The 19,214-nt window shown below is 39.7% G+C and overlaps 2 protein-coding genes across 5 annotated transcripts in view; one reads left to right on the forward strand and one right to left on the reverse strand.

Moving 5' to 3' along the window:
- ranbp3b (RAN binding protein 3b) overlaps positions 1 to 3,902 on the forward strand; it is a 31,650-nt gene extending 27,748 nt beyond the window's left edge. The window contains exon 17 of one of the 3 annotated variants that reach the window (XM_081374830.1): positions 2,029 to 3,318. In XM_081374830.1, coding sequence (XP_081230956.1) covers positions 2,029 to 2,072 — 44 coding nt within the window. In that variant the 3' untranslated portion in view covers positions 2,073 to 3,318. Of the gene's footprint in view, positions 1 to 2,028 lie in introns of all 3 variants that reach the window. The other 2 variants (XM_081374831.1, XM_081374832.1) reach the window with 2 other exon arrangements.
- A 9-nt stretch (positions 3,903 to 3,911) lies between these two features.
- capsla (calcyphosine-like a) lies at positions 3,912 to 12,694 on the reverse strand. 2 transcript variants are annotated; one of them, XM_081374833.1, is made up of 5 exons: positions 12,209 to 12,694; positions 11,617 to 11,761; positions 10,448 to 10,625; positions 9,693 to 9,902; positions 3,912 to 4,604 (listed from the first exon to the last, which is right to left on the reverse strand). In XM_081374833.1, exons 2-5 carry the CDS (start codon positions 11,691 to 11,693, stop codon positions 4,503 to 4,505), a joined length of 567 nt encoding a protein of 188 aa, XP_081230959.1. In that variant the 5' UTR covers positions 11,694 to 11,761; positions 12,209 to 12,694; the 3' UTR covers positions 3,912 to 4,502. The 2 variants fall into 2 exon arrangements, with proteins under 2 accessions (XP_081230959.1, XP_081230960.1); XM_081374834.1 differs by lacking the exon at positions 12,209 to 12,694 and adding an exon at positions 11,885 to 12,177 and having other exon boundaries at positions 4,366 to 4,604.
- Between the last annotated feature and the right edge of the window lie 6,520 nt (positions 12,695 to 19,214).

The following is a 19,214-nucleotide window of genomic DNA, read 5'->3' on the forward strand; positions in this document are numbered from 1 at the left end:
TTTAGGAGTGCATAAAGAACTTTAAGGATGCAATAATTTATTTGAAAACAAAGTACAGTAGGTTTTTAAATATTGTTGCTTCAAATTGTATTTATTTTTAAAAGAAATCTGCATATTACGGGACTTTTAATTATAAACAAGCCTAAAATACACAGACACTCTTATTGTGAAATGTCTTTACTTCTAACAAAGATTAATAAACATTGTTATTACACAGTTAGCTAATGCATAAATTAATATTATAAATTACTTTAGTTTGATTTATTTTTCCATTTAACAACATGAACTAACAATGAACAATACTTCTACAGTATTTATTGATCTTGTTAATGTCAACATTTGCAGACACTCTTAAAATCAAAAGTTGTATCTTATTTTTTTTAATGGACTTGAGCTAACATGAACCAAAAATTAAGTTATATTTTTATTAGCTCTAATCGTTAACAGATGAATAAATACTTTATTAAATATTTATATTAAAGTGCACCTATAATGATTTTTTTCATATTACCTTTCATGCAGTGTGTAATACAGATGTTTGTGAATGTAAAAGGTTGCAAATTTTTAAAGATTAAAGTGAATGACAAATAAAGTTATTGTCTCCTAAAAGAAAGAATTGATTAGACCAATCAGAGCAGAGTGGACCAATCACAACAGACTGGGCCATGTGCCCAATCAGAGCAGAGTAGACCAATCACAACAGACTGGGCCATCTGACCAATCAGAGCAGAGTAGACCAATCACAGCAGACTGGGCCACCTGACCAATCAGTGCAGAGTAGACCAATCACAACAGACTGGGCCACCTGACCAATCAGAGCAGAGTAGACCAATCACAGCAGACTGGGCCACCTGACCAATCAGAGCAGAGTAGACCAATCACAACAGACTGGGCCACCTGACCAATCAGAGCAGAGTAGACCAATCACAGCAGACTGGGCCACCTGACCAATCAGAGCAGAGTAGACCAATCACAACAGACTGGGCCACCTGACCAATCAGAGCAGAGTGGACCAATCACAACAGACTGGGCCATGTGCCCAATCAGAGCAGAGTAGACCAATCACAGCAGACTGGGCCACCTGACCAATCAGAGCAGAGTAGACCAATCACAACAGACTGGGCCACCTGACCAATCAGAGCAGAGTAGACCAATCACAACAGACTGGGCCACCTGACCAATCAGAGCAGAGTGGACCAATCACAACAGACTGGGCCACCTGACCAATCAGAGCAGAGTAGACCAATCACAGCAGACTGGGCCACCTGACCAATCAGAGCAGAGTAGACCAATCACAACAGACTGGGCCACCTGACCAATCAGAGCAGAGTGGACCAATCACAACAGACTGGGCCATGTGCCCAATCAGAGCAGAGTAGACCAATCACAACAGACTGGGCCATCTGACCAATCAGAGCAGAGTAGACCAATCACAGCAGACTGGGCCACCTGACCAATCAGAGCAGAGTAGACCAATCACAACAGACTGGGCCACCTGACCAATCAGAGCAGAGTAGACCAATCACAGCAGACTGGGCCACCTGACCAATCAGAGAAGAGTAGACCAATCACAACAGACTGGGCCACCTGACCAATCAGAGCAGAGTAGACCAATCACTACAGACTGGGCCGTCTGACCAATCAGAGCAGAGTAGACCAATCACAGCAGACTGGGCCATCTGACCAATCAGAGCAGAGTAGACCAATCACAACAGACTGGGCCATCTGACCAATCAGAGCAGAGTAGACCAATCACAGCAGACTGGGCCATCTGACCAATCAGAGTAGAGCAGGCTCTCAGAAAGGAGGGATTAAGAGAGACTGAATCCTTGATGAACTTATTCAAGCAGGTCAAAGTGTTTTTTGGCCTTGGATGCATGTATTGAAGAAGAATGTAATAGGGCTGCTTTAATATCCTAAATATTGATTATTGATTAAAAACCAGTGGTACGGTAATGCTGTATTTCTTGATCAGCCCCTTGCTTTACTGTATATTAGTGAGCTAAATGTTGTCTTGTTCTCCTCCAGGTAACTGTGAGAGCAGCGAGACCCCCGCGGGCGAGAGCACATAGCATCATGAAGCTCTGCTCCACCCACAGCCGCCCACCAGGGTCTCAGTGCAGGCATCTCTGCGGACCGCTCTGAGGACCCCTGGGACTCACCCAAACTTCTGTAGTTCATTTTCCCCTCCAACATTTATTGTAAATCTGGAGCTGTTTTTTTTTTTTTTTTTTTATCGTTTCGTTTGTTTTTAGTTGTTTTTTTTTTCCTCTTGGACTGCAAATAAACAAATTAAAAAGACAACAAAAAAGGAAAAAAAAAAAAATCGAGACTTTTCCATGTATGGCTTTGGACTTGGTCGCTCATCATATTGATGAGTGTGAGGGTGTTTCTCTCTCCGTTTAAGACACGGAATCGACAAGACTGCAGTTTCTACCGTGGGACCGTTTTTTACTCATTCGCTCTGTCTCTCTCTCTCTCTCTCTGTCTCTCTTTTTTCACTGGCTCTCGGCTTCAGACCATTTCATCATGACCTCGCCGCATCATCACACTTATCGGCCAATCAGCTGGCCGGTAGCATCAGTCACCTGACCTATATCCTCTGTGTTCGGTGTAATTGTACCATTTTTCCCAGGTTGCGACTGATTTCTGGCAGTTTCACCAAGCGTCTCCTGGATGTTCACTTTCTAGGACAAGCTGACACTTTTACTAGTCTGCTAAGATGGTAGTTAGATTTCTCATCGGTGTTAACCAATAAAGGACTTAACCAGCACACGGACTCGTGCTGTAGTGGATCTGTTACTAGAGCTCGCCCCCTGTAAAAGAGAAAAACATCTTCACACCAAGAAACATCTAATTGAGTTGTGTAGCTTCGTTTAGGGGCGGATAATGTTTAATATTTCTTTTTTTAGTTGATCTGATGAGAATTTAACATTTTAAAGCAGCATCTCTGTATTTGTTTTTATTTTCCATATTCTGAGGGTTTGTATTGTTTTGGCCTTTTTTTTTTTTTTAAATATTGATTTACTATATTAACTTTTTATCCATTTTCATGTCATTTGGAGATGATATTTCTTCGTGTGTTGGAAGTTTGAGTGCATTTAGACAGAAAAAAAAGGACAAAAAAAAAAAAACTTGTACCCTTGAATGTTCTGTAAATTTCTATGCGTATATTATCACTTACTAGCACACCATGTCTCCAAACTCCTTTACAAAATAAATAGTAATATCAAAGTAAAAAAAAAAAAAAAAAAAAAAAAATGAAACATTTGAAATAAATTTTTGTCTTATGTCAAATCGTGGGCTTCACTTTCTCACAAGGAAGAATCATGTGATTTTTCTTTATGAAGTTATGGTGATTTATGGGTGAATATCATGAACACATCCAAAGTTTAAAGAAAATATATTTTGCATAAAGGAAATATTGTCACAATGCAAACTCAAAAAGTAAGCTTTATTTACTTTTGTGTGAAATATACTATCGTTCAAAAGTTTGGGTTGAGATTTTTTAATTTTTTAAATTTCGTCTCACACTCAAGGCTGCATTTATTTGATCAAAATATTAAAAACAATTGTAATTTTGTGACATTTGAATGTATTTAACAATGTAATTTATTCCTGTCATCATTACTCCAGTCTTCAGTGTCACATGATCCTTCAGAAATCATTCTAATATGATGTTTTGCTGCTCAAGAAACATGTCTGAGTATTATCAATGTTAAAAACAGTTGTGCTGCTTCATATTTTTGTGGAAACCATAATACATTTTTTTCAGGATTCTTTGATGAATAGAAAAGAACCGCATTTTCTTTTAAAATAGAATCTTTTGTAACATAAATGTCTTTACTGTCACTTTTGATCAATTCAATGCATCCTTACTGAATAAACAGTATTAATTTCTTTTTATAGACCCTAAACTTTTGAATGCTAGTGTATTTAGTTTGGTTAAAATTGCCGATTGCTAGTTGTTTGGCAAAAATCTGTGTAGTGAGTATCACTTTTGTTCTACTTGTTGAAGAACTATCAATAATCAGACTTAAATGAGTTGAGGAGATTGACATTGAGGTGTCATGTTGTGAATGTTCAGCAGATGGCGACACAAACTCAAACATCTGCACAGAAACTGCATCAATTGTATCGATGCACAAGTTTACAGCCTTTACAGCTGGTGCGATTTAACTACAGATTGAAAGGTGTTTGTCAGAGAAATCAATAAAGCTCTTCTGAAGCTGACATCTTACAAGCCCAGATTTTGACTGGCGGTCACGCTGTTTACTTTCGTGTCCTGGGTCAAAGGTCAACCAGAATCAGATGGATATGTGTCTTCTGGGAACAAGCAATGTGTGAAACATTAAGGCAAGATGTAGCAGTCAAAAATCTTTAATTAGACATGATTTCTACAAGTAAATAGTTTACAATCTGCACTATTTCAGTGTAATTTCTAATGACAAATGGAATGCATGTGAAATGAATGGCGAGCGCGCAAACGCGACCGATGATGACTACAGCTTCCACACGTTCTTCATCATGGTGATGAAAAACTCGTCGCTGTCAATAGAAACACTGACCCCACTGTAGTAGTTCACAAACTCCTCCAGCGTCACCTATCACAGGAAGAAAAAAGGTATTGTAATTTAGACTATCACATATAAACTTTAATCAACTCACATCAGTTGTGATAAACGGAGGTTCAAGCATGTTCGCTTGACGTGCGAGAACCAATGAGGTTCATTCTCGTGTTACGCAGCACGTTTGAGCTTCTGCAAGAACCAATGAGGTTCATTCTCGTGTTACGCAGAACGTTTGAGCTTCTGCAAGAACCAATGAGGTTCATTCTCGTGTTACGCAGAACGTTTGAGCTTCTGCAAGAACCAATGAGGTTCATTCTCGTGTTACGCATCACGTTTGAGCTGCAAGAACCAATGAGGTTCATTCTCGTGTTACGCAGAACGTTTGAGCTTCTGCAAGAACCAATGAGGTTCATTCTCGAGTTACGCAGCGCGTTTGAGCTTCTGCAAGAACCAATGAGGTTCATTCTCATGTTATGCGTCGCGTTTGAGCTTCAGCAAGAACCAATGAGGTTCATTCTCGTGTTACGCATCGCGTTTGAGCTTCTGCAAGAACCAATGAGGTTCATTCTCGTGTTACGCATCGCGTTTGAGCTTCTGCAAGAACCAATGAGGTTCATTCTCGTGTTACGCATCGCGTTTGAGCTTCTGCAAGAACCAATGAGGTTCATTCTCATGTTACGCATCACGTTTGAGCTTCTGCAAGAACCAATGAGGTTCATTCTCGTGTTACGCATCACGTTTGAGCTTCTGCAAGAACCAATGAGGTTCATTCTCGTGTTACGCATCGCGTTTGAGCTTCTGCAAGAACCAATGAGGTTCATTCTCGTGTTACGCAGCGCGTTTGAGCTTCAGCAAGAACCAATGAGGTTCATTCTCGTGTTACGCATCGCGTTTGAGCTTCTGCAAGAACCAATGAGGTTCATTCTTGTGTTACGCATCACGTTTGAGCTTCAGCAAGAACCAATGAGGTTCATTCTCGTGTTACGCAGCGCGTTTGAGCTTCAGCAAGAACCAATGAGGTTCATTCTCGTGTTACGCAGCGCGTTTGAGCTTCAGCAAGAACCAATGAGGTTCATTCTCGTGTTACGCAGCGCGTTTGAGCTTCAGCAAGAACCAATGAGGTTCATTCTCGTGTTACGCAGCGCGTTTGAGCTTCAGCAAGAACCAGTGAGGTTCATTCTCGTGTTACGCAGCGCGTTTGAGCTTCTGCCATAACCAATGAGGTTCATTCTCGTGTTACGCAGCGCGTTTGAGCTTCAGCAAGAACCAATGAGGTTCATTCTCGTGTTACGCAGCACGTTTGAGCTTCAGCAAGAACCAATGAGGTTCATTCTCGTGTTACGCAGCGCGTTTGAGCTTCTGCCATAACCAATGAGGTTCATTCTCGTGTTACGCAGCGCGTTTGAGCTTCAGCAAGAACCAATGAGGTTCATTCTCGTGTTACGCAGCACGTTTGAGCTTCAGCAAGAACCAATGAGGTTCATTCTCGTGTTACGCATCACGTTTGAGCTTCTGCAAGAACCAATGAGGTTCATTCTCGTGTTACGCATCACGTTTGAGCTTCTGCAAGAACCAATGAGGTTCATTCTCGTGTTACGCAGCACGTTTGAGCTTCAGCAAGAACCAATGAGGTTCATTCTCGTGTTACGCATCGCGTTTGAGCTTCTGCAAGAACCAATGAGGTTCATTCTCGTGTTACGCAGCGCGTTTGAGCTTCAGCAAGAACCAATGAGGTTCATTCTCGTGTTACGCAGCGCGTTTGAGCTTCAGCAAGAACCAATGAGGTTCATTCTCGTGTTACGCAGCGCGTTTGAGCTTCAGCAAGAACCAATGAGGTTCATTCTCGTGTTACGCAGCGCGTTTGAGCTTCTGCCATAACCAATGAGGTTCATTCTCGTGTTACGCAGCACGTTTGAGCTTCAGCAAGAACCAATGAGGTTCATTCTCGTGTTACGCAGCACGTTTGAGCTTCAGCAAGAACCAATGAGGTTCATTCTCGTGTTACGCAGCGCGTTTGAGCTTCAGCAAGAACCAATGAGGTTCATTCTCGTGTTACGCAGAACGTTTGAGCTTTAGCAAGAACCAATGAGGTTCATTCTCGTGTTACGCATCACGTTTGAGCTTCTGCAAGAACCAATGAGGTTCATTCTCGTGTTACGCAGCACGTTTGAGCTTCTCAAGAACCAATGAGGTTCATTCTCGTGTTACGCAGCACGTTTGAGCTTCTGCAAGAACCAATGAGGTTCATTCTCGTGTTACGCAGCGCGTTTGAGCTTCAGCAAGAACCAATGAGGTTCATTCTCGTGTTACGCAGAACGTTTGAGCTTTAGCAAGAACCAATGAGGTTCATTCTCGTGTTACGCAGCACGTTTGAGCTTCAGCAAGAACCAATGAGGTTCATTCTCGTGTTACGCATCACGTTTGAGCTTCTGCAAGAACCAATGAGGTTCATTCTCGTGTTACGCATCACGTTTGAGCTTCTGCAAGAACCAATGAGGTTCATTCTCGTGTTACGCAGCACGTTTGAGCTTCAGCAAGAACCAATGAGGTTCATTCTCGTGTTACGCAGCACGTTTGAGCTTCAGCAAGAACCAATGAGGTTCATTCTCGTGTTACGCAGCGCGTTTGAGCTTCAGCAAGAACCAATGAGGTTCATTCTCGTGTTACGCATGACGTTTGAGCTTCTGCAAGAACCAATGAGGTTCATTCTCGTGTTACGCATCACGTTTGAGCTTCTGCAATAACCAATGAGGTTCATTCTCGTGTTACGCATCATGTTTGAGCTTCAGCAAGAACCAATGAGGTTCATTCTCGTGTTACGCATCACGTTTGAGCTTCTGCAAGAACCAATGAGGTTCATTCTCGTGTTACGCATCACGTTTGAGCTTCAGCAAGAACCAATGAGGTTCATTCTCGTGTTACGCATCACGTTTGAGCTTCAGCAAGAACCAATGAGGTTCATTCTCGTGTTACGCATCACGTTTGAGCTTCAGCAAGAAAAAATGAGGTTCATTCTTGTGTTACGCATCACGTTTGAGCTTCAGCAAGAACCAATGAGGTTCATTCTCGTGTTACGCAGCACGTTTGAGCTTCTGCAAGAACCAATGAGGTTCATTCTCGTGTTACGCATCACGTTTGAGCTTCTGCAAGAACCAATGAGGTTCATTCTCGTGTTACGCATCGCGTTTGAGCTTCTGCAAGAACCAATGAGGTTCATTCTCGTGTTACGCATCGCGTTTGAGTTTCTGCAAGAACCAATGAGGTTCATTCTCGTGTTACGCAGAACGTTTGAGCTTCTGCAAGAACCAATGAGGTTCATTCTCGTGTTACGCAGCACGTTTGAGCTTCAGCAAGAACCAATGAGGTTCATTCTCGTGTTACGCATCACGTTTGAGCTTCTGCAAGAACCAATGAGGTTCATTCTCGTGTTACGCATCACGTTTGAGCTTCTGCAAGAACCAATGAGGTTCATTCTCGTGTTACGCAGCACGTTTGAGCTTCAGCAAGAACCAATGAGGTTCATTCTCGTGTTACGCAGCGCGTTTGAGCTTCTGCAAGAACCAATGAGGTTCATTCTCGTGTTACGCATGGCGTTTGAGCTTCTGCAAGAACCAATGAGGTTCATTCTCGTGTTACGCATCACGTTTGAGCTTCTGCAAGAACCAATGAGGTTCATTCTCGTGTTACGCATCACGTTTTTAGCTTCTGCAAGAACCAATGAGGTTCATTCTCGTGTTACGCATCACGTTTGAGCTTCTGCAAGAACCAATGAGGTTCATTCTTGTGTTACGCATCACGTTTGAGCTTCTGCAAGAACCAATGAGGTTCATTCTTGTGTTACGCAGCGCGTTTGAGCTTCAGCAAGAACCAATGAGGTTCATTCTCGTGTTACGCAGCGCGTTTGAGCTTCAGCAAGAACCAATGAGGTTCATTCTTGTGTTACGCAGCGCGTTTGAGCTTCAGCAAGAACCAATGAGGTTCATTCTCGTGTTACGCATCATGTTTGAGCTTCAGCAAGAACCAATGAGGTTCATTCTCATGTTACGCAGCACGTTTGAGCTTCAGTAAGAGCCAATGAGGTTCATTCTCGTGTTACGCATCACGTTTGAGCTTCAGCAAGAACCAATGAGGTTTATTCTCGTGTTACGCATCACGTTTGAGCTTCAGCAAGAACCAATGAGGTTCATTCTCGTGTTACGCAGCGCGTTTGAGCTTCAGCAAGAACCAATGAGGTTCATTCTCGTGTTATGCATCACGTTTGAGCTTCTGGAAGAGGTTTGCATGTCAAGCAGGTTCGGTTGAGCTTCTGTTTATGTTTGCTGATCAATATTTATATGGGAATAAAAGCCTAAATTAAATATTTTCATAATATAAAGCGATCGAGTCTCTTAATAATTTGTATATAAAAATATATGAAAGTATTGTATTCATTTATAAAAGGTGTAATTTTCAGTTGTGTATGAAGGTCTTAAATTAATTTGTCTTTAGTAACGGTTTTGTTTTTGTCATATATTAAATCTAAGCATAAATTTATAAGCAACGCTTATTTAAAAAAAAGGGGTAGGTACAGTAAGTTAATTTCTGCCACTTAAAAAAAAATGCTTTGGAAAATCATAATTTAAAGTTGAAATCATGACTTTAGGTAATTATGAGATTCAAAATTTTTACATAAAATGTCAAAATTCTATATTTAAGTCATAATTATGAAAAAATAAATATGACTCATAATTATGAGATGAAAAGTGACAAAGTCATGAGAATTTTTTTCAAATGATGACAAAAAAGCAGAAATTCAGATTTAAAAAAGTCACAGTCGAAATTATGACAAAAAATTATATTATGACATACTAAGTAATAATTATGAGATCAAAAGTCAACACGGAAAGAGACTTTATCTAAGAATTTTTTTTAGTAACTGTTTTGTTTTGTATCTTTTTGCATAGATTAAATTGGAAGTGATGCTTATGAAAAAAGCTTCAGCCTAGTACACCTTTTCGGTTAATATGTATAATTATTATGGTATTGTGTATGAGGACTAAAATTAACACTCATGATGATGATAGTAATATCTAATCTCCAGACACTTATTAGACTGTAAATGCAGGAATAAATGGGAGGAACCTTTCCATCCTTGTCGTATGGAGAGTCGAATCTGTCGAGGAACGAGCGGAAGACTTGTTCTTCTGTCCACTCTCCGCTCTTGTGTTTGGGGTGATCTTTGCTGTTGTAAACACCCTGCAGATCTTCTACAGTCACAACACCGTCTCCTGTCTTATCAAGCTTCTGGAACACCTGGCCGATCACCTGCCTCCGTGCACTCGACATGGGCGGCTGAAGCAAAGACACGGATTCAAGTGGTTATTTATTTTCAACTGGTATATTTCACTGTAGATTTGGTAAATCAGTTGAAATTTCGGCGCATGTTTTGCTAAAATACTTTTACTGTAAGATTTTACTTTTACCCGACAGTAAAGCCACAACATGCAAGTAACCTTGTTCATTCTGATGCCTGATCTGTGATCAGTAATTTCTGATAATGATTCATGTACAGTCAGAGGTTCGTCTTAAAATAATTTATTGCTGTTTATGAGTCAGTAACTCAAGCCAGTGACTAAACGGTCAACTTTACATTGTTTCTCTTAGTAGCATGAAAATAATTGGTTGTTTAAATTGTGATTAAATTATATACAGAAAGCGATCAAAGAACGCTCATTTTATTATCACTGGAGCTGTCAATCAAACAGCGCAAGTTTATTATTGACTGAGTTCTGGACTCTTGCTTTAACTTCAGTTATAATCAATGACGCTGTCTACACTGCACAATGAGTCTCTTATTTACATTTCTGCATCCTGGAAACGTTTCTGTAGTTTCTTACCCTTAGTTTCTCCAGAAACTCATCAAAGCTGAGGGTGCCGCTCCCATCCTTGTCCATCATGGCAAAGATCTCCTGTGCTTTGTCCTTCCCCACGGACACGCCGTAGTTGTCCAATCCCTTCTGAAACTCCTGGAAGTCCAGAGATTTACTGCCATCATCGTCCATAATGCGGAACACCCTGGAAACAATTATATGTTCGTAGTCTTAGACATATTTTAATCCTCTACCTTTGTCAAATCTGAATGAAACAGACAAAATTATTATTTGAAAAATTGATTTATCACCTGACAAAAATCATTGTATCATCTTATTAGGTGTATTAGGTGAATTTTAAGTACATGTCCAAGTCATATAACTCCGAAATCCATCAAATAACATTATATTTTAAAAAATGTGATAACGTGACTTTAAGTCATAATTATGGAAATTATGATATACCAAGTCATAATTATGCGATGAAAAGTTGAAAATGTGACTTTAAATTATGACTAAAAAGTAAAAATTATTAATTAAAACGTCATAATTGACATAACATTTGAGATTATAACTTAAAAAGTAGAAATTAATCACAAAGAATAATGAGAATTACAAAAAATAAAATAAAAAACAAAGCATCTGGGTGCATTATGGGAGAGCAGGGTGAGCACATGACAGTATGTGTCCAACTGAAATATGACATATATATATAATCTCTTATATAATATTTTAATTATGTCCATATAGGTTTTATTAATTTTTATTTTAGTTTTAGTTATTTTAGTACATCAAGTTAAACTAAATGACACACACACACACACACACACACACACACACACACACACACACACACACACACACACACACACACACACACACACACACACACACACACACACACACACAAAATAATATAATATACATACATTTTTTTTATTTTATTTTATTTTATTTTATTTTATTTTATGGTTTTCATTTCAGGTAACTAAATAACCCTGGGTCCCTATCACTTGTTCAGTCTTTCTGGAGTAACCTGATGTTAATTATCTCAATATTAATAATTCATCAACAACTTTCCCATTACCAGACCTGAATCTTAACCACTGCCCCACATCACCTCAATTTTTTTCTCTCTCTCTTTGGAATCATACAATCATTTACAATTTTTAAAGAGATCTGAATATTTCCCTGACCTTCCGAGACCCTTGATTCCTGCTGAGCCCCTGTTGAGGCACTGCTGGCGGAGCTCGTTCACTGCTTCTGTGGCCATTACTCTCTGTGTCCAAGTTCTTCTCAGGTGTATCTACAGTCTGTGCTCTCTTGCAGCTTCAGGTTGGTCTGTGAAATTAAAAAATTACATATATTACAATTATTAAATAAAATAATTAAAATTGTTATACAAATCACAGTTTGATATGAGCTTTTATTGCATTGTACACTGAATGCATTTAAGATATTTACACCAAAGGCTTTCTGAAGTGAACTGAGGTCAGGTGGTCCTCAAGACGTCACGTGGGATTACAAGGAAGTGTTTTTATGTATGCCAAGCGATTTCTGTTAGCTTGTAAACAAACTCAGAGAATGTAACCATGGCAAATGCAAACATAAACTGCCATATAATAAGCTGTACTACTAACGATTATCAACAGACGTTATATATATTTAATCTTTCTGTAGACATTTTATAATGAGAAAAAAATCTTAATCCCAAAATAACGCACTGCTATATCATCATCATATTTATCAGTATACATAGTGAGGAAATATTAGATGGAAATATTATACCTGTATCTTGCGAGGGTCTCCGGAGGTGTGTGCAGTTTCTCAGATGTCTCTCAGGTGCACTTGCTCGTTTCTCCGCCCCTCCAAACTTTTTTTTATTGTAGTAACAGTAACTTTATAACCGTTTTAGCGGAAACTACGGGTACCAAGATAATTGTGTACAAGGCGGGAATACTCGATCACGTGACGCTGAATCGCCTGAATGTACGATTAAATGCTTCTCTCAAAATCTTCAAAATGTGGGCTACTGGTTTAAATCAGACACTTACTGATGAATTCATTCGTATTTACCACGGTAAACTACAACACAGTCTAGAGGTAAAGAGAATCTAAACAAACCCTATTTCATGTATGGACTAGTTTGTAGATTGAGGTAGTTTGTTGTTTTAGTCAGTGTATAGAAACCTGTCAAAACCAGTAAATGGGGAATCTCATTCAAACAAGTCCAGATTACCTTTCACCAACAAATCATTACTGTCACACATTCTCACTGATAATTTTCATTTGGTTCACATAAGTAGGCCTAGTTTTTGATTGTGTTATTTTGAAATAATCCATTAATGTTTTTGACAGGTTTCATTAGACACCCAATGTGTTCATATGGTAAACAGCTGGAAGTGTTGGTGTTTTCTATTCAGATGCCCTTATTTACAGTTTTATTTACTTGAGAAGCAGTTGAAATGCTATTAAGTGTTTTCATCTGTTGGTGGAAGTGGAAAGAAACAGACTTGTTTACTGGTTTTTAACATAGACCAGCATTAGAGGTTCATTGGATTCATGACCAGAAGGACAGCCACAGAATGAAGTGACCCAATCTGACAAATCACCCTTCAATGGGGTAAGTGTTTACAGCCAATAGCAACAGTGTTTGTATTTGTGGTCATGTTCAAACAGTGATTATCAAGCTGTGTTGATGTTTTCTATGCACCAGTGGCAGTAACATTAAGTGACATGACATCTGATGCACAGAAGCCAATGGCACATGCCGCTAATCTTAGTCACACATCCGTTGACATGTGCCACTGACATAGTCGAGAAACACTGATACTGCGTCTCAATTAACCTACTTGTACAGCCTAAATGTATGTACATACTTCTGAGTGTGTAGCAGATGAGTAGACAAACTTTGGGACACACTATCACGTCATACGGTTGCTCTCTGTCGCAGTAAACTGGCCTGTCAATCATCTTGTCTCAGTTAAAATCCTCCACATTAAATTAAATTTAATTTCCTACCGTATCAGAGAGAAATGCAGAAGCAGGTCAGTCACGGGTCTTTCATACGGAGACTCTCCTCATATTAGTGCATAATGATGCATTTAAAAGTTAATGGCTGAACAGATCTTTATAAAAGTCCACATTGTTATTGCAGATGAAATATAACACGGATAACATTAAATAAAATGTTTTTTATCTGGTTAAACTTTGATTCGTCACTCAAACCTTTATGTCGGTCGCATATTATCCGCCATGTTTTGTAGTTTTTTTTTAACACTTTTTACTCTTGTTTGTAGTTCACCCTTTAAAGCACAATGGGTTGTGGGCAATATTAGTCTTTATAGTGAGCGCGGATCCACACCTCAAAAATCCACCGGAAATAGTATAGACCATCCGAGGACTTCTGGCACACTCTTTTCAACGTACTATGATTGGGACACACTTATTCTAATCTCACATACTTTTTAGGTTGGATAGTATGGACACTGAGACATGTTGTTGTGACACCTCCAGTAGTGACTGACAGATGAGTTTAGCAGCTGGCTTAACTGTGACACAAAATCCTAAATAAATAGCCTAATTTAGCGATAATTTAAATGTCAATTAAACGCACGTCTGTATTTGAGTGGCATGTGCCACTGAATATTTTGTAATACCAGCTCTACTGTATGTTGTTTATCACGTAGAGTTGCAAACATTCGCCCATTCTAGGAAAGACACCAAATAAATCTATCATGGGTCACTATGAATAACGCATTAACAGTTGCATCCATTTCTGAAAACCTTTATTTTTGCATGATGCTGCACAGAATCACACCGGTAGGTATCAGTAAGTGTAACACTGACCAGCTCAAGATTCTCATCTGTGACTTTAATACTTTAATATAAGTCCTTCCAACATTTAAATTCCTGTTCGTCTGTTCCCACCATTGTTCTGTTTCACTCAAGTTTGTTCAGGTTGCATGGAGATTGTGTGTGAACAGCCTTTTTCAAGTTCACCCATGTATTCTCTGTTGGTTTCAGTTCTGGTGCTGCATTACAAAATCATGTTTAGTATGGCAGTTTCTGTTAGGATCTTATTTAGAACATTTAACTTTTCAGATCTTAACTTAAAGGGATACTTCACCGATTAGCATTAAGCTTTGTATCAGTAGAAACCCGGTAGTATTTTCGAGTGACCGTGCTTCCCTCCCTCATGTCTCCCTGAGACGAGAGATTTCTGTATTGTGTGTCTGAAAAAAAAACCTTTTTTTATCGTAAAAATAAATAAACCCTTTTTTTTAAACCAATTTATCGTCATCAGAGGCTCTTTTGTCCAGAGGCGAGAGACTACAGCCAGTAGGAGGAGCTCGTCCCGCATGTGTTCAACCCGCCCATAGGGGGATCTCACGATAAAACACCTTCTTTTCAGTTTCCAGTCGACTAGTAGCCTAGCTGTATCATTTCTCCCGATACTGCCCTCTGTAACCGGTAGGCGTGGCTTGGGAGTGGCCTCGTAGGGCAGCGACGCAAGTGCATTCTGGGAGTTGTAGTCTTTCATCCACATGAGCCAAAAATACATTTCTGGCTTTTCTCAGTCTAGAAGGCACCAACTTCTAAAATAATTTTACATTTCTACTACATAAATGTTTGCTGTTGAAAAGGTCTATACATAAATGACCCAATAAATACACATTCATCTTTCCAGCGGTGAAATATCCCTTTAAGACCTAATCCCCAGTACACATTGTACAATTTTGGGCTGTCCCAGACGAAAGATGACCAATCGTGGCGATTTCTCTGGTCGTGTTTCCTAAACGTCGTTCCTATGTCGCACAGGGAGAGAGGCTCAAAGATGGCTATTGTCACGGACCAAAGACATCCTGTGATCATTTACTGACAGTGTCAGAATTCATCATGATCATCTCACTGTGTGTGTTTGCTGCCACGACCTACAGATACTGACGAGCCGATAAAACTGCAACATGAAATTGCGTTTTGATCAATGTTACATGGCGTTAAAACTTAAAACTACTTACCCTAAGCTCCATTTACAAAATTGACCCTTCGCTAAGCCACGCCAGAAAACCGCCACAGGCCAATCGTGGCTTAGCAACCGTAACTAGGCGCGGGAGGTCTGGCAAGCTTTCGAGCGAGGGAAACTTGCCGAAGCGTTGTGTGTATGGATTGTGCAAATCTGATACCCGGTATCCTAAAAGTTTGGACAGGGGGGTGGAATTTTTTCCCTTCCCAAAACCTAAAACCCAAGGGGAGAAATTCCGGGATGACAGGATTAACAAAAACACCTACGTTTGCTCCACGACGTGTGAGCAGTAGCCTGGCGCGCTAAAAATATAAGCAGGAGAATGTTATCATTACAAAGTGGTCAGGCTAATGTCTTGTGTTTAGGCCTATTCCACAAGATTTATGGATAATCTGTTTGATTTATAATTATTATATTATTAATAATATAATTGGGACCTATAGGCTTTATCTTCAATTTTGATTACATTGTTCTCTAATCAGTTGCATATTATGTCATGGATATATCCCTCGAATGCATACTGCAGTCCCTTTTGTCTTGCTCTCTCAGATATTTCACTTGTTCACCAAAGATGACTAATTATCTCCTTGGGAATATCTGACACCGGTGCATTCATACTGTAATAGACGTGCCAGGCGCGAAAGCTTGTCAGGCGTAGCAACAGTAACTAAGGAGGGCGGGGCTTAGCGAAGGGTCAATTGGTGTACTAATTTGGCTTCTTTTTCCCAGCAATAACCACGTCCATATTCTCCTATTTTGCTCTCTCTCCTTTTTTTCAGCACACATAAAAAAAACCCCACAAGTGCAATTCTTCTTGCTCTATTTGTTTACCACTACCTCATGCTGATGATACTAACTTGCGTCATAGCCTATGATTCAATAGGTGTCATCTTCATACAGTACATTCGTGTCGTTCCCAAGTTTATTAGATCCATGTCGTACAGTGAGATTTGTAATGATCTTATAATGATTGAAGGTTTCATCAACCTTCTGATTCCAGGACATTGGTTTCTTGGTGGCCTCCCTTGAATTTACAGTTTCTTGCATTTCTTAATTATTGATATAACTAACTATACTTCAAGGGCTATTCAGAGCCTTGAAAATCTTCTGGTATCCGTTTTCCTTCTTTATGCTTTTTAATTAGTTGCTTGGACTGACTCAACCAGAAAGCTGGAACTTCCAGATTGAGGTGTTATTAGACTAGACTACACAAGTGATCTCAATTTAAAGGGGGGGGGGGGGGGGTGAAATGCTATTTCATGCATACTGAGTTTTTTACACTGTTAAAGAGTTGGATTCCCATGCTAAACATGGACAAAGTTTCAAAAATTAAATTGTAAGTTTGAAGGAGTATTTCTGTGCCAAAAATGCTCCTTCCGGTTTGTCACAAGTTTCGGAAAGTTTTTTTCGAGTATGGGCATGTGTGACGTCAGATGGGGCGGAATTTCCTTATATGGGTCCTAAGGGCACTTCTATCGGAAGAGCACGGGCGCGCGCGCAACCGTAGACCAGAGCAAGAGAGCGAAAGCAGTTCGCCCATCATCACAGCGCTGTGCTCGGCTTTAGGGAAGTCAGTGTCACCAAAGAAGTGGGTTTTTAGTTGCCAGGGCAAGACATCCCTGCACAGATTCCCAAAGAACCCGGCGTTAAGGGACCAGTGGATGGAGTTTGTTTTTCCAGAGCATCAACGGAGTTGTGCAAGACTGTTTGTTCCCTGCATTTCGACGATGATTGTTTTATAAACAAAGCCCAGTTCGATGCCGGATTTGCAGATCGTCTAATACTTAAGGATGGAGCAGTCCCAATGATAAAGGTTCACGGTCGTGCGTTGGAACCGCAGGCGGTGAGTAAATCTGCTTGTCTGCTTCAAATGTCTGTGTGTTGTTAGCTATCAGCGCGTAAGCACAGCCCACACGGCACGCCTCCAGCCGCTCGTTTTTTTCCGGAAAGAATCGGAACTGCCAATCTTTCTTTTATAAATATAATAAAACTAAAGACTTTTTGGAGATATGAAGGATGCAGTACTACTCTATAGGTACTCAAGATTAACATGAGATTGACTGAAAATGAGTGTTTCACCCCCCTTTAACTATTTATGTCACCTCAAAACCCAATTGGCTACACCAGTGATGATAAAGGTGTTTCATATTAAAGGTGGTGAATGCTTATAAATTGGATTTTACATTCTGTTTATTTAAGGGCACTTTGAAGAATCTGTTTTCGCTTTGATGTTTATGAGTCATCTACTTATTTCTGTTATTGGTTTAATTCTTATTGTTTTTTATTTTTATCGTCCTTACGTCACCCCAATAGCTTAAACATCAAAGCTTCGTAAACAAGATCTCTCCCACCAGAATTGAATTCTTCTGTTTGTGCCCTGAAGTTGCGGCATTGTAAATATTCTGTCTACACATGTTGCATGAGCATAAACAGGAAAGTGAGTTTAGAAATTCAAGACAAATAAGCAACTTTGTTGTTGTAAGCTGGGTATGTTTATTCAGCCGACTTTAGAAATTCCATTTGGCACAAGTGTACAATAATAAATAAGTTTCTGTCTCCCTCCTGAAATATCTAAATATAAATGTAAAGCATTTTGCAATAAATACGGTTTATCCACAATACAGATGCACTGCATCGACATTTCTGCTGTTGGTGTGAAAAATCCAACATTCCCAAATGCTGATCATGATTAGTTGACATGGGAAATGTAACCACACACACACACACACACACACACACACACACACACACACACACACACACACACACACACACACACACACACACACACACACACACACACACACACACACACACACATTTGCATTCCTGTAATACTGCCGCAGTACTTTCGACTCATTTTTACACACAAATACAGACACTGAAGTACTCCACTCCAATATAAATGGACAGCAGTAGAGTCACTGAACCCCTTGTCCAATTTGCATTATCTTTTTTTTTTTTTCAGAGGAGGACAAAAACTTTGGATCTATTTCCGTACATGCTGGGTGACATTACATAGTTACATTTGTTTTGTGTGTGCAGATTTTTGAAATAAGAATTTTATTTGCATAGACAACACTGACACTGCCTGGTCGAAGCAAGCGATCACGTTCTGTATCCAATTAGCAAGCTTAGACACAGTTCAATCGCTTACTAGGGTTCCATTGGCAAGATGCCATAAATTTCAATAAAACAAATTAATGACACATTTTTCTCGTCTACCGTTGATATTTCCACAGGGCAGGGTGTACTTATTGTTTGAAATTGATTAATTCCTTGCACAATGATTGACAGTGTGTGTCAAGATTCTAGAAATGTCATTATCATTCAGAAGATTTGTTTTAATTTGCAATTCAAATACATTAATGACCAAAAAATGTTCCTCCTGAATTGAAATAGAATTGATCCATGTAAAATGACTGCATGCTCCATTAGCTGTTACCTTGTTTTTACAGTAATTCCATTAGCTTTGAAGGAAAGACGTGTTTAGGACTTGACGGATCCCGGCGTGACTCCAAATCTCATTTGTAGTTTTGTCCTTAATTACTTCAGAGTTATTCAATTAGACCAGTCTTTTTCGGTGAGAAAGAACAACAAGGATAAAAAGTCGTCTGAAGAAATATCAAGAAATGTTTTTGAGGGATTGTGCCTCATTTGACTCAGACCAAATTCAACTATATCAGATTGTTCAGCGCGCTTTGTGTATATGTAAACCAGATTTGTCGTTTGGTGTTTCTGACTGAGGTTGAAGCTTGGAATACGGTG

Source organism: Scardinius erythrophthalmus, assembly GCF_964197995.2.
Source record: "Scardinius erythrophthalmus genome assembly, chromosome: 9".
Taxonomy (NCBI): Eukaryota; Metazoa; Chordata; class Actinopteri; order Cypriniformes; family Leuciscidae; genus Scardinius; species Scardinius erythrophthalmus.

What these genes read in the sequence shown, in the direction of transcription:
- capsla (XM_081374833.1), bottom strand. Translation starts at nt 11,693, where the DNA reads ATGGCCACAGAAGCAGTGAACGAGCTCCGCCAGCAGTGCCTCAACAGG. An exon ending in AGTTTCTGGAGAAACTAAGG is followed by an intron (nt 9,903 to 10,447) that starts GTAAGAAACTAC and finishes TCTTTGCTTCAG; the next exon opens with CCGCCCATGTCGAGTGCACG. An exon ending in CATACGACAAGGATGGAAAG is followed by an intron (nt 4,605 to 9,692) that starts GTTCCTCCCATT and finishes TTCCTGTGATAG; the next exon opens with GTGACGCTGGAGGAGTTTGT.